The sequence below is a fragment of the Chroicocephalus ridibundus genome, chromosome 3, assembly GCF_963924245.1.
Source record: "Chroicocephalus ridibundus chromosome 3, bChrRid1.1, whole genome shotgun sequence".
Classification (NCBI taxonomy): Eukaryota; Metazoa; Chordata; class Aves; order Charadriiformes; family Laridae; genus Chroicocephalus; species Chroicocephalus ridibundus.
In genome coordinates this window covers 102,764,988-102,780,281 of record NC_086286.1, presented here as the reverse complement: position 1 = coordinate 102,780,281, position 15,294 = coordinate 102,764,988, and the positions used below count along the sequence as shown (strand labels likewise).

General features: G+C 39.5%; 1 protein-coding gene across 7 annotated transcripts in view; it reads left to right on the top strand.

Annotated features, from left to right (window-relative positions):
* The window catches only part of MLIP (muscular LMNA interacting protein), a 111,968-nt gene extending 101,552 nt beyond the window's left edge, over positions 1-10,416 (top strand). For 4 of the 7 annotated variants that reach the window (XM_063330300.1, XM_063330302.1, XM_063330299.1 and 1 more), the window contains 3 exons: positions 616-669; positions 7,982-8,016; positions 10,085-10,416. In XM_063330300.1, the coding sequence (XP_063186370.1) occupies positions 616-669; positions 7,982-8,008 (81 nt within the window). In that variant the 3' untranslated portion in view covers positions 8,009-8,016; positions 10,085-10,416. The remainder of the gene's footprint in view (positions 1-615; positions 670-7,981; positions 8,017-10,084) is intronic. The other 3 variants (XM_063330303.1, XM_063330301.1, XM_063330305.1) reach the window with 2 other exon arrangements.
* Positions 10,417-15,294: the final 4,878 nt, after the last annotated feature.

Here is a 15,294-nt window from a genome sequence, read left to right as displayed (position 1 = left end):
CATCACTTTATTACTCAGATGCGCATCACGTACTACTCAAAACACTGGAAAATTACTGAGATCGAAAACGTCTTTCTACACATACTGATTACTGTAATAGAACATTTTTTTAGTTAAATGTTTGTATGATTTATGTCTATAAAATTTAAGATTAAGGAGAGCTCTTTTGAAGGAGATTTAAGAAGCCAGATATTCAAATCGACAGAAATACGGCTGCAGTTTTAAATAAATTTATGTGTATTATCTCATACTAAATGTAATATAAGGCAGGTGCCCTTGCTGTGATTTTTACTTGAGACGCCTCTTTCGAATTGGAAAGTGATTTATCCCTTCCCCGCCCTTTTAATTATGGGAATATGATATAACAGAATACAGGCCATATCTTGAAATAGATTTTCATACAGACAAGGAGTAGTAAGGGAGAGCCTGTTCAACAGGCAGCCTGTTGGACACAAATGGGATCTTGTCGCCTTGCTATCTTTTGCATGGCTGAGGGTATTGACTTCCATTATTAAACTTTTGTGATATTTTATACAGAAATTGAACTAATAACAGCTTTCTTTTTCCTGTTTTTAATCTCATGCTTCTCCAACCTGTGACACCTTGGCTCGGCAGCCCAGTCATCCCATAGTGCCTATTCCAGAAAATGAAACACTCAGCTCTAAGGAGGTAATCAGTTGACATTCAATGGGTTTAAGCATTTGCATGCTAGCTTTATCTTTTATTTATGTAGCTTGTGTAGAGTTGAGCAAAATGTGCTGCGCTGTGAGATGAGCAAAAATGTGCTGAGCTCCCAAATCTGCTTTTGTCCAGTGCACAAACTAGATAAACATTAATTATTCTTAATGATTAATGAAAAAAAAAAGCAGAGCTGTTTTGCAGACTATGTTGCATTTGTGAATTTGGAGTAACACTAACATTTACATTTCGGGTTCATGATACGTGCCATTGGGATGTTAGCAAGTGGGATTTATGAAATTATGCAGTTAGCCCCACCTAAATCACGCATTCCACAATTTGCGGTCACTGGTATGGCTTCTGTTTTAAATACCAGATAAAGCAACTACCAGAAGCACCTAGGGTAATTAGTTATTGAGAATTTCGTAAAGGACTATCAAGAAAACAGAAAAGAACTCATAGTGCAAGTTTGCTCAGAAACAAAATTCAGTGCCAATTTTATTTGACTCTGAAGAAGGACACACAAATCTCCTTGAAGTCTAAATTCAGTGGCCAATCCCCTCTTACCTTTACATATCTGAACTCTAGGACCATAGTAATTACCACCCTAGATAATTCATTCAGTGAGAACTGAAACGATCTGCTACACATCATCAATTTTCTCTTGAGATGGAGCATATAAAAATTAAAAAGGTTCTGCTGGCACAGGCAAGTGTTTTTTCCAACAAGGTCATGAATGTGAAGCTGAATTGTAGCCTCAGTGTTGAAATAAACATATCTACTTTAATTAACTATCATATTCTTTGCTGCAGACTTTGGATTGTAATGGAAAGTCTTTAGTTAAAGGACATTTTCGATATTATTTTAGAAATACACATAAGAAGAAATACACATAACTTACTACCAATAAGAGCAGTATGAGTACATTTATGACATGAAAATGATTTTTTTACTACTGAGACCTCTTTTGGTTACCAGGCACGTGCTTATAATTATTTCACAAGTTTTTTGATGAGTTTAACAATATAGATAGGAACGGTAATTAAATTTTTGTAACATAGTTTATTTTTAATTTATTATTTTAAAATTAGATTCTAGTCTTGCTAAAAGCAGCAAAATGAGCATTTAAATGAAATGGATGTTTGCCAATAATTGCTGCCAAATGAGTAACTTTTTTGTTGTTTTGAAAAATATGGAGAGTTTTGAGGTCAAGCCCTCCACATGTTGGAAGCAGAGAGTTTGACTGAATTCTGAGTTTGTTGACAGCCTGTCAGTATATCCTCACAGTTAATCTCAGTTTCCACTTGAAAAAAACCAAAACAAAACATTAAAAAAAAAGTCAAAGAAAGGAGAAAAAGAAAAAAGGTAGACATCTCACTTTTTGGGTGGCTCAACGGACTCCTGTTCTGCACCAGGAGTTTATGAGACATGAACCTACCCTCTTATTCTCATGTGCATCCCCTGTCTCTCTGCAGGGGGTCAGGGACTTAGAACTACTTCATATCTTTTTTTGTTTGAATCTTCATCACAGCCTTCCAGCCTTCTTTTTTTCTTGCCTTTGACCTTTCTGCTTGTTTCTACACCATCAATCCCCTTTCCTCTGCCTCCCAGGAGCACCTTCTTCATTCTCTTAAAAGCAGTTGTTATGGTTTCTGCTGTGGATCTATCCAAAGGAAGCCCCAAGATGCCTTCACAAAATGAAGTTAGACAGCAAATACCTTGCTGAGCTTCTCAGATAGGTTGTTTTTTCCATCTCATCTGCAAAGCTCCTGAAATATTATTGAAGTAAAGGTATTTCATTAGAGGGTGGTGCGAGGGATTGAATAGTTCTCAGGATAAATTTGTTATTGAGATGACACAGATTTGCACTACATCAGGAACTCTAAAATGTGTATATATATATACACATATATGTATATATATGTATTTGTATAAGTGTGTGTGTATATATATGTATGTGTGTATACATATACAGCCTCTGATGATGCAGCTTATTTTCCTGTATTTGAAAATAAGAGAGGAAAGCAAACAGCTAGATCCCCATCTCTCACGCTTCTTCTTTACAATTTACACATTGAGGGAAAGCTTTGCAGATCTAATGGAAAGACAGATCTTTTCAAAGAGAACTCTTTAAAGAAACAAGACACATAATTTAACTGATGCGTTATTAAGATTAGTTCAGAAAGTGAAGCATTTTATACTGACATAGTAAAGTCAGACTACTGTGACTGAGATATTCTTGAAAACAGGTTGTAGCATGCGCCGAATTGACAATGACAGCAAAAGTGCAAGATTCCTTTGTTTGAGGCCAACTTGGCCAAAGCAGATAAACTATATAGCACTGTCTTCTAAAAGTTTCCTTGTATTTTAAAAAAAACAAACCACTTTGAACAGAATTTCTGTCAACCAATTTATTAAAAAGCTTAAATGTACTCCAACAGTTGGAACATTTGTACTCTAGGAACTGTTTATACTGAATTTATAGTTTATGACTTTACATAACCCACAAGTCTCCACCTAATTTAAAAAGCCATTTTTATCGCTGAAGTCCTGTTTAGATGCTGAACTGATTAGGAAAAATTCTGTAAAGTTGTGAGCCCAAAATTACTCTTACTGCTGTAGTAAGAACCTTAGATCTTTGCCCTGTAGTCTCTGCCCTCACCAACGTGCTCTTTGTCTGAAATTACGTATAGGCTCATGCTTAACAACTTCTCCCACAATGTTCCTCTCTCAGAGATAAAAATGCAGTGAGAAAAAGTCAGTGTGATTTATGCAGTTCCAAAAAAGAATGGGTGGGCAGATGCTCTGTGAAACGTAAGCACCTCCTTGACCTCTAGGAAGGAGCGAGAGGGGGGAAAGAAGGGAGTGAGAGGGGGAAGAAGAGGGGAATAAGGAATTACTTAGTAATTTGTATTGTTTTCCTCAAAGTGAAGTATTCACTGGGGAAAAGAAAAGGAATTACCTTTGTATTCAGAAGAACAGCATTCTATCCTTCACGCAACTTTAGCTTCATTCTGTAACAGTATGAAGCGAATGAGATCTGTCACTTCCCTGTGAAACCAGGAAAACACATAAGTGACATTCTCCTCCTTGTGAAATCCTTCTCTACAGTCAGTGCTTTTACCTACTGTCTTCTGATACCTACTGTGTCCTTTCAAGTAAACCTAGTGTTTGCGTAGGATATGATGTGTGAATGACAATCATTCTCAGAATTGTAACAAGTCAGAATATTTAGAGAGAACATGGGGTATACGTACTTGTGTAGTCATAAAAAGACTTTGCATGCAGGTGCTAAAAGTATGTACTCATTACCCTTATTCACATATGACTTGCAAAATTCCAAGTCTATTATATAATTACTTTAGGTTCATATAAACTTCTGCTGCATCTCTTACTCTGTCTTATCTGTTTGTTGTTCCTGAAAGATCTGCAATAATTATTTGAGATAATAATAGCATCTGTAAGGTCAACATTCATAAAAAGACCCCATGAGAAAAAGCTGATTCCATTGACTTCAGTGGCAACAAGATTTCACTGGATGTCTTTTGTGCAAATTTGTGAGAGTTTTAGTGCAAGAAGCTCCCTTTCTTTTTTTTTTTTTTTTTTTTTTTTTTACAAGGGGAAACAATCTGCTCTGCTCCACTTTAAACAACTTTAATAGCAAATGTTGTTGAAATTTGAAATTTGTTCTTAGAATTTGAAATTTGAAAAATGTCAATAAGGTCCAAAGTTCTGTTATACATTGCTCTTAATCTTTATTTACTTAAGGAGCGTCCCTGGTCAGAGGTGAACGTTAGTATTAATCATTGATAGATTCTACATATAAGAAGAATTTTATTCTTCTTTATTCTTCATTTTATGAAAGAGTCCTTGTACTAAAGAATTTATGTAAGGGGTTTTACGTTAGACCAAAGCTCCAACCCAAATGGCATTATCAGAGCAGAGTGATGTTCTTCCAGTTAAAAATATTGTCACGGTACTCTGGATTTACAAAGAAAATCTCAGAGTTTACAAAATTCCCCCACAAAGTTTCTTGATACCATGATCGCTGTGAAGTGGGGATGGATGAGCGTGGGCTGTGTCCACAGCAGAGGCCCACCCTTCCCTGCCTCTGGTGGGAAGGTACAAGGGCAAGGTGCAGTCTGCCTTCTCCTCCAGGTTATCCTGACAGCAGGAGCGAGGCTGTTGTTAGTGGTTAGATATTCTGTAATGACCCAGCTCTCACGTACCTTTCAATACCTTTTGAACTTGTAAATAAGATGCCAGTCAAAGCAAGAACATGGTAGATACCTAATGAAACTAGAGAGACCCGTATCGGAAGCTGCTCCTACTCAAATGTCAACTCCTTTGTTTGAGCACCACCTTCTTCCATTTGGTGCTGGGAGAGGTCCTTCCCTGCATGCAGACGTGTTGGCACAAAAGACTGCATTGCTCCTTGGGCTCTCCACCTGTCACATCACGCATGCACTACTCACTTTTTACTTTCAGTCCCGCATAAAATTACAGCCCCATCTTCCAGACAGTGGAGACCTGGTGTACACTAGTATGGCAGAGCATCGCTGCCAGCTTCGTAGCGAGAGCATGCGTGTGTTAGGCTCTCACACAGTCAGCATCTCTTCCATTCCCACACCTGGAATGGAGGGTCAGCACGGTTTTTGCAGCACTTCTGATTTTCAGGGTTTACAAATTATCTAATGAACTAGAGGGCATTAGGCAATTCATAAAAAATGCTGCACAGACTGAGACTAAGCGTAGAGATTAAGGCAGCAAACAATAAGGCAAAGAGCAACAGCAATACATATAAAAAAAGCTCTTGGATGATACAAATTAGAAAATACTTTGATGTCACTTACTTCCAAAATGAGAACTGTTCCGACTTGACCTGTGATCTTCCAAAATATTTTGGAAAAAGATGAACAATACACCTCTTAAGTGATAGGCTCACCACCCTTAGTTTGTTTTGACCAAACCAAGGACTGCAGCCCCAGGCTCTCTCCAAATCTTCATAACAGTTCATTTAACTGAAAAGTTAATGAACCTGCAAATGAGCATCAAAAGTAGGAATAACTACTGCTTTTACTAAAGGAATAAGAACTTTAAGTGTTAGCTGTAACAAATTCTTTAACCTCCTAAATGGAAGAGCCACTAAAAGGGAATAGTAAACTGCAGTCTTCTGACATTTGTAAATAGAAAGATAGGTCCAAACAATGCACATTTGTAAATTCTCGAATAAAACTTTTAAATATCAGCAGACACACTTTCTATTTACTTAATTCTTTAAGATCGCTTTAAAATTTTTAATTTTTAATACTCTATATGTATGACAGGGAATTTATACTTGCAGCAGGTGTTTGTGTAATACTTTTGGCCAGCTTCAATATCTCCATGTTTTAAGTAAAAAGTTTCAGTTATAGCCTACTGACGAGAAAGGGCATATTAGATCACCATGCATTAACAAGGAAAAAACATTTTATGCACTTATAGGATTTTGTTTCTAATGTGATCACTACAAAAAGAATTACTGTAAATGTATTACTTATATCGTAAATTTACATTAAAAAGTCTGAAAGGGTAGTAATATAAATGTGATAGAGAGAAAGTGTGAAATGCCATTATGTCATTTAAACTGCCGTTGTAATGTAATTCTATTTGGCTTTACGAAAAAACTGTTGTATTGAGTCCCCGTTAAGTAATAGCAGGAGTACTGTCTAATAGTTTTAGAGGAAAGAGCTTGCCCTGAACAGGTAGTCAGAACACAGTAATAGTTTGATGAAGGCTTTTTAATTATTCAGTACTTAAATAACACCTATGTCATTAGAATCACAGAATCAGACAAAAATTAGTTTTAGTGTTTGACCACTCTTATGATAAAAAATATTTTTCCTTATTGCTAGTTAAAATTTCTTCACTTGTTGCCTCATTCCTTTGACCATGCAAAGCTGAGCTGCCTATAAACTCTGCTTAAATAGCCGTAGAGGGAAAATAGATACTCCTTAGCCTATTCTTCAGGTTAAACAAGCCCCGTAGCCTCCCCCCATATGGCATATTCCTTTCCCAGAAATCAAGGAACTCTCACAACCATCCTGATGGTTCTCTATTGGGTTTCTTCTGTTTGCGTGACAACCCTTTTCTATTGGAAGGGCTCAAAAATGGAAACTATGTTCCAGATGCAGCATCACTAGTGCCCCGCTGAGAGGAACAACAACTTCCCTCAACCTGCTGGCTATGCTCTAATTAATGAAACTATATGTGAGGTTACCCTTCATCACAACAAGGGTGGACTGACCCATGTTCAGTTTTTTGTCAATCGGACCTCAGGTTCTTCTCTGCAGAGCTGCTACCCAGTCAGTCAGTCCCTGTCCTGTATTGTTGGTTGGGGTTGTTCACTTCCTCCGCTCACCTAGTCCTCCACCAGGTGCAGGATTTTGTATTTGCCTTTGCTCACAAAGCTCCTGCTAACCCATTCCCACAGTCTGGCAAAGTTCTCCAGAATGGGAGCTATGTCCTCAGCATATCAGTCTCTCCCTCCTCTCCGAATTAATAATATCTATGGACCTCCTGGACATGTAGACTCTCCTAACACCCAGGTCCCCAGTGGAGATGTCACCCTAGCATCCTCTGAAATGCCACCTGGAACAGAGACTTGGACCTGTTGACTACTATCTTTTTACACCAGTGGTCCAGTCCACCACTCTGTAGTCCACCCTGCTCCTCAGTTTGGGTGCCAGGTTATTGTAGGAGACTGTGTTGAAATCCTTGCTAAGGTGGAGGAAAACAACATCCATGCCATGTTGCCCAGGGAAGCTGTGGATGCCCCATCCCTTGAAGTGTTCAAGACCAGGCTGGATGGGGCTTTGAGTAACCAGGGAGGTGTCGCTGCCCGCGGCAGGGGGGTTGGAAATAGATGATCTTTAAGGTCCCTTCCAACTCTAACCATTCTATGACTCTATGTTTATACAACGTTGACCACATGCTCTGTCCTCCCTGGACATGGTTCAGAAAAGAATTGGAAACCCAACATGAGTCTGAAATGTCCCCTAACGTGCATTTAGCCAAGGTGATGCTTGTCTGTTGAAACTTCCTATGTGCAGTATACTTCGTCAAACAGCTCAATGCATGAAAAATTGTCCCCAGTTTAGTAAGTGTTGTTCTAAATTTACAGTGCAGGAAACCAACATTTTTAAAAGACAAGGTGCTGTATAAAGTTGTCCACCAGTTTATAGAACTGTGCCTGCTTAACATCCTGCAGATTTTATTCTCCTCCTCACTTTGTTTTCACCTCTTATTTCCCTTTTTTCTACAGGTTGCCAATGAAAGAGGTTCTGTTTAGCTATGATGGTGAGTATTACTATTTTTATGACTTGATTACAGTCACACTTTGAATAACTACTTCTTTAGTGTCACTTTAAGACTTTTGTATGGTTTTGTTAAAAAAGATGATAGCTATACAATTTAGTGTTTGGATAATAAGCCGGCTATGTTTGGTGAATGATTTTCTACTAATAATTACCAATACACAATAATTCCACTTCTTAACATCACAGAATATAGTCACAATTGAATTAATTTTAAGTGGGATGCAATTGAATAGTTGGAAGAAATTGAGGTATGGTCTGGAATTAGATTGTGAAGTAATATTGAAATAAGATTAATATAATTTTATATTTGAGTGCTTGAGAGCAGGTATAATGTAGTACTTAACAAGGTACTTCACTTTTTTTTTTGGTGTGTGTATGGTCGGACTCGATGATCTCAAATGTCCCTTCCAACCATGAAGATTCTATGATTCTATAATTCTAAAGGAGGTCAGCAAATAGGTGATCTAGAAAAGGCTGAAATGTTCAATCCTTTTTTGTTGTTGTTTTGTTTCAGTCTTCACAAAAAGGGTTAATTATGACTAAAAGTTTATTTCTGTTATCATTAAGAATTTGGGAGTAGGATCATAGAGAGAAAAGGAAAAGAACACCTGAAGGTGTACTGAGGTAGATTAGAGTATTCAGGATGGCACAGCCTAATGAAACTTATCCTTAAAATACTTAACCAAAGCAATCTCTGAAACACTAGTGATTAGCAAGATGAGTACATTCCCAGAAAACTGGAGAAAGGCAAACACAATGTCATATCTAACAAAGAAGGAAAGGAAAATCTAAAGAATTACAGAAAAGTCAGCATTTCCAAAACACTGGAACAAAGTATTAAACAAGCCATTTGTAGGCATCTGGAGGACAGTGACGAGATAAGAGGACTTGCATAGGGACACATCAGAAACAAATCCTATCAAGTTGATCTCATTTCCTTCTTTGACAGCAAAACAGATATAGGGGATGTGTTTGATACAGCGTCTCTTCGACACAGTCCCACATGACGTAAGCAAGCAGAGCAGATACAGACTAAATTAAATTCACATAAGGTAGATGTGCAACTGATTGGAAAAGCTGTGCTCTGACAGTACATTTGCTGCCAAAGTGGGAGAACATCTCACACAGGCTTCCACAACGCTGTCTTCTAGCTCTAGCACTATAAAACATTGCCATTAATTACTTGCTTAATCACATGGACCGTAAGTTTACCAAATTTACAGATAAGGCCCATTTAGGAGGACTTGGAAGGCAGGATTAGAATTCAAAAAACGTCGCTTACGTTAGAGGAATGGCTTGAAATCAATATGATAAAATTCATTGAAGACAAATGCAAAGAAATATGAATAGCATGGACAGGAATGGCAATAATAATTCAGGAGAGAACCTGAGAATTACAGGGGATCACAAATTGAATCCAAGTTGAAGAGAGGATGCTCTTATGAAAAATGCCATTCCAGGGAAATGTTGAAGGGAGTCCTTATAATATGACGGAGGTAATTACTCGTCTCTGTTCAGTATTTGCGAAGAATCAGTTCCATGGGATGTGGGAAACAAATGGGAGATTTAGAAAAGATTTAAACATTTCAAGGTCTTCACACAAAAGAAAAGAAATAAGGGCAGAAGCACAACAGTTTATATATCTTCATAACAGACTCTTACGAAGGGATATTAGTCACTTCTCCATCCTTTCTGAGAGTAGGAGAAAAAGAAATGGGACTAAATTTCAGGAAAGACATTCATTTTAGAATTTGGACAGTTGCAGCTATGTGGAAATTTAAGTGCTAAAAAAGGTTTACCTCAGGCAAAGACAGACACGCATCTCACGAGGTAGGTTTGGTCTACCAGCTGTCATCTTCTCCCACAGCTGTAGCACTAACGAGGTGGCTGAATCTATCTTCAGGGCTTTTTTTTTTTGAGTTACATTCATTAGCCAGATCATCAGGTTGTATAAATTAGGAAAACTAAGTGGTCTCAGTGCATGTTATACAGTTTACTAATCTGTATTTTTGACAACTTGCGTTCATGTGAAAACTCTTCTTTTGCAGCCCCAAATTAGGATCAAGAGCTAAAACCGTAGACTATTTCGAGGCCTGTTTCTGTACTGAGACGGAATCCATGGCACAAATGTTATTTAAAGCACCATTTAAAAAAACCACAGTTGCTTCCAGTATGCTAATTGCAAAGCAGTAATAACAACGAAATATTCTTTCAAGGGATAACCTTACGTACTAGCATAATTAACCCCAGAGATACGCACACGGATGTGCCATATTGAAGTATCATTTCTTGAAGTGCTTGCTGTTTTAAGAGATGCCCAATATAACACAGCATATTTTCTTTAGAAATAATATAAATGTTGAAATTAAATAAAGCTGTATTTTTGTTGCAAAGTGCTTGTTGTTATTTCTTATTGTTACTCCTGTAAATCTAGCTTCACATATTTGAAATAGCTGAGAACGAATGCCAGCATCATTGGGAAAGGAACGCTATCACACTCTTAACCTTGGTCACATTTTGCCACCACACAGACACTTATGTTTTGTGAAATGCTCCAGGAATTATTCACGTTTGTGTCAGCACCCACAGCAATCAGCATGCACAGCGATTCTTCCCTGACACGCAATATTCACAGCCCTTTTGGCCAGGCAGGGTCGGTGCCGGCTGGGGAATGCAGGCAGAATTCCCAGCCGCACTCCTGGCACACGGGGAAGAATCACAACTTTCCTCACCAGTTTATGCTGCTGGTTTTTTGACCCTGTGCTGCTGCCACACAATGTTGCCCGAGCCTGGATCTTAAATGCTTCCAAAATGCATTATAAAAGTCTAAGGAAGCTGACTGACTACGCTTGCATGAGTCAACTGCCTTCTCCCTGATCCCTTGATCCTTCGAACCTCAAATCACCCCACAGGTATGTATATGTTCAGGACCTTTGCATCGCAGCCCTGTCCTGGTGCGCAGCAGCGTTTTACCTCCTGACACACTGCTATGTGTTGTGGTTAAGATTAATAGTTTCATGAGAATTGCTGCCGCTTTCATTAAAATTAATGCGGCAAACTAATTTATAAAAGATTATTATCAGTTAAAACATTAAAATTAAAAACAGTATAAATGGAACAGTCCTTAGGTTACTCAGCCTCTTGCACTGTTGGACCTGGTGTAATTTCAGTCAGGCCCCCATTTAAACTGTTGAACTCTGGCACTGTGAATGCAGAAGAGAAGTTCAGCAATCAGTGAGTCTCTCTACGTAGGTAAAATATACATTTTTCTCTTGATACTGGAGCACACACGTCCTTTAGCATGTCATAAACATGTTGATAGATATATGAGGTTTGGTTTTGCATTAGTTTCTTTTCTCAATTGAAAAATGATAGAAGTTAAGTGTGTACATCTTGTGGACAGCATATCCATTAACCAGACGGTGAAAAAAAATAATTGAGAAAAGCGTTTCAGTGAGTTCAAGCGACAGTTCCTGGGGACAGAAATCAACACATCTAGGTGAATATAACAAAAAAGTATTAAAAACTTTAAAAAGTAGATATAAATTCATACATACAAACACATCTATAAATATAAATGTGTTATAAATATTGTACAGCATGTAATTGGTCTACCCACGAAGGACCTAGTAGTATTTCTTGTTTTCAGGAGAGCACTGAAGTGGACAAAATTTGTATTTCGAAACTGTAATCTGTGTGATTCACAGAAGACTTAGTAACCTCTCCTGCCCCTGAGTTTGTTCACCTGCGCATACTTTAAAAAGCAGTTTCCCTATCTCTTCAAACAGCTTCCGTCTATGAATGGAAAATGAGAGCATATTGGCGATTACAGTCTAGGAAGTCTACCCTGAGAAACCACTGGAAAAAGTATGAAGAGAAAAAAAATCCTTTAAGGAGATATTATAGAGAGCAAAACTCAACACAAAAAATTGATTGCTTTTTCAGTAGTACTATAAAATTAATGGATCCTGCTTATTCAATAGAGTATTATATTTAGTCCAAGTTCTGATGCCTTTACCCTGCTTTTATCCATTATTTTTCCAGTAAAATACGCATTCTTCTCAGGACTACAATGACCGCCTATGTTTAGCGAGGGCTTTAGGTCCCCTTTTTCCCTCTACCTCTCTCACAGTCTGATGCACAGTGTTCACCCCATCCTGTGCATTCTTGTGCTGTTTCTCTTGTTGCTATGTGCTACAACTCAAGCTGGCAAAAAAACTTATTAAAGTTGGCCCAAGTGGTCAGAAGGGAGATTTGCCTAGCCCTAGGGATGCATCTGGGCAGTGACATGGAATGGGCCATGGGAAGGAGGGTCAGGATTCATTACTTGAGAAAATCTGCTGCATCAGACTAAGGGCAGCCCTTGGTCCAAGGGTTCAGCTGTCTGGGATCCAAAGCCTAGTTTGGTGTGGCACAGCTCCGTGGCCTTGACTCAGTTTTAATGAGAAAATTGCTTAAATATCAGGAAGTTCACAAGTTAAAGCTATGCAAAATGAGAAAAGTGAAAGCACGGAGAGAAGCATATTGTTAAAAGTGTAGCAGTAGCAGCTCAAGGATACAAATGAAAAAAAAATCTACACCTTAAGGCATAAAAAAATCCTTAAAAGCAGAGAATCAGAAAGTGTCAACTCATCAACACTGCGGATCAGCCTGTGATGAGGATTAAGAAGCCGAGTCCTTCCTCACCTGACTGATGCTTGCCTACCCTCCACAGGCTCACTGGCTACCTTCCTGAGGTTGTGAGCATGTTAATAACGGCGATCTAGTATGTGCATTAGCCAAGGCATAATTGTTTCACATGAATTAGTTGCATATATCATTCTTGCAGTGTCTCTTTATATGTTGTAAAAGATGTCTGAACTGATGAGCCTGGATGAGGCTGATGATTTCTATGTAAGACTGCTCTCACTTGTGCAAAGAGTAGTATTCTAACCATCCTGAGCGCAATCCTAGGCTATTTCCACACTAGTAAAGTCACACACCCCAAAGCAAATGGCATGGAGTAGCTTACAAGTTAAGGGAAGAGCCTACTGCAAACCGGCTTCTCTAGAAGTGGACTGGTGACACTCACGTTGCAGTAACACCAAACTTAATACGAATCTGAAGCACCTTTAAGCCTGCTTGGTGGTAAGACTAATGGAGAAACTGTTCAGGTTTCTACTATTGTTTTGTGAGGCTGCTTTTGCCTCTGCCCTTGTCAGTCTACCCACGGGCAAGAGAAGAGTTTAAACTTGGGGTGCCAACATTCACTGGTGGGATCAGATAGGGCCACACATTTGAGATGAACAGCAGTAGGTACAGGCATCACCAGCACAACAGCTTCTGAGAGCTCATACTGACAGTGAAACACATCATGTTTCCCTTCTCCTTCATCTCTAACCAGTTGGTGAGGTTTGGGATTGGCAAATTCACTTCATCACCTCTGTGAAGCTATGTGCAGCCATGCACAGGCTAATCTGTCCACAATAATCGGCACTGACAGCATAACAAAGGTGGCACGTGGTCCATGACACGTTGAGGCCACTGCCAAGGTTTCCATGCCTGGTTGTGTCTCCTGAGAGGTTTCTATCCAGATATAAGCCACAATGACTGCTGTTACCTGTTCTGCAAGCCCTAGCGAAGCACTGTTTAGAAGCGCACTCGCAGCTGTGTGGCTGCATGCATGCTGTGCTGCTTCGTGCATAGGTTGCCCCATTCTTCACATGTACTTACTTGACTGAGCCCAGAGTGGGCTGCTGACCTCAGGGCAATGCCGGAGTATGGCTGACTATAAGGAGAATAAGACGGCACCTGCTGCCCTGAGGTTGACCAAGGGATGCAGCTGGGGTGGGAAGTGTGCATGGCGAATTACTGTGGTGGGAAGAGTGAAAAGGCTATGAGGCTGTAGCAGCCACTCAGTACGATGTAACACCTATAATGTCATCTTCTCTTACCTGTAGTTGTTGACTCTGAGTGCTTGAGCACTTGTGTGTGTGTAGCTGTGTGTGTGAGGAATGGGTTTTCTTTGGAATGGGCAATTGGGGTCAGTTTCTCTTCCTCTACCTCTGACTTTGACCCTAAATCTGTTAATTTAAATACCCGAGGAACTCGGTGCATTAGTCCCAGAGGCTGTGTATAGCAAGTCGCACTGTGGCAGGACTCTGCTTAGATATCTGATAAAATCTGTCACCTAAACCACCATTATTCTGAGTTATACGTAACCTGGATTAGCATCATAAGAACTGAGATGGGCATCCCTGAAATGTTTGAATTAAAAGTGGCACTGCTTGATACCATGCCAACAACCCACAGCAGTGAGCTGCCAGGCTGTTGCCAAACAGGGTGAAAACACCCCCAATCCTGTGCCTGCTCCCAACATATGGAGACCAAAGTGACAGTGAGAAAATCGCTTTAACACACAGCTTTTCTCTGCATAAACACATCTAGAAGCTACTCACCCACAGTTTGGGAGGATGCAGGGCCCATTGTGATAGCACAAGGGGTAATGGTTTTAAACTAAAAGAGGGTAGATTTAGACTAGATAGAAGGAAGACATTTTTTACAATGGGGGTAGTGAAACACTGTGGAACAGGTTGCCCAGAGATGTGTACCTACATGCCCCATCCCTGGAAACAGTGAAGGTCAGGTCGGATGGGCCTCTGGGTAACATCAACTAGTTGAAAATGTCCCTGCTTATTGCAGGGGAGTTGGACTAGATGACCTTCAAAGGTCCCTTCCAACACAAACCATTCTATGATTCTATGACGAATCCTCTTCTGCCATTGAGAGAGAAGACATTGTGGGATAATATATTTGGTGAAATGCTTTTGCTTTAAAATTTTTTACTGCATTTCAGCCATTAATAATAAAGAGTAGTAAGTATACAGTATTGCAGCCATTAGAAATCAGTGATGTATTTTGTGTAAGGCGTCACGAGTTAAATTTCCTTTTGAGTTCAGAGAAAGAGACAGCCTGTGTCGCTGCAGAGTTTAAACTGGAGATAAGCAATTACATGGGTTCTCTGATGAACTGAGTCATGTCTACTGACAAATGAGTGAATTGGGGTTTGATGTCCTCGTTTCTTCCTAAACTGGCCAAGAGTCACTTCATTTTCCTGGCACAAGGTAAGAGTACTGCAATTGTCCCCCTGGGTCGGGAACCAAGGGTTGACCCTAGTCCGTTTGAGGCAGCCAGGAGAAGGGAAGGTGCCATGGTCTTCTGATGAAGTGGACTCTGTCGTCCGTTCTGGGAGTGACCTTCAGCACCCAGAGCCTCACGG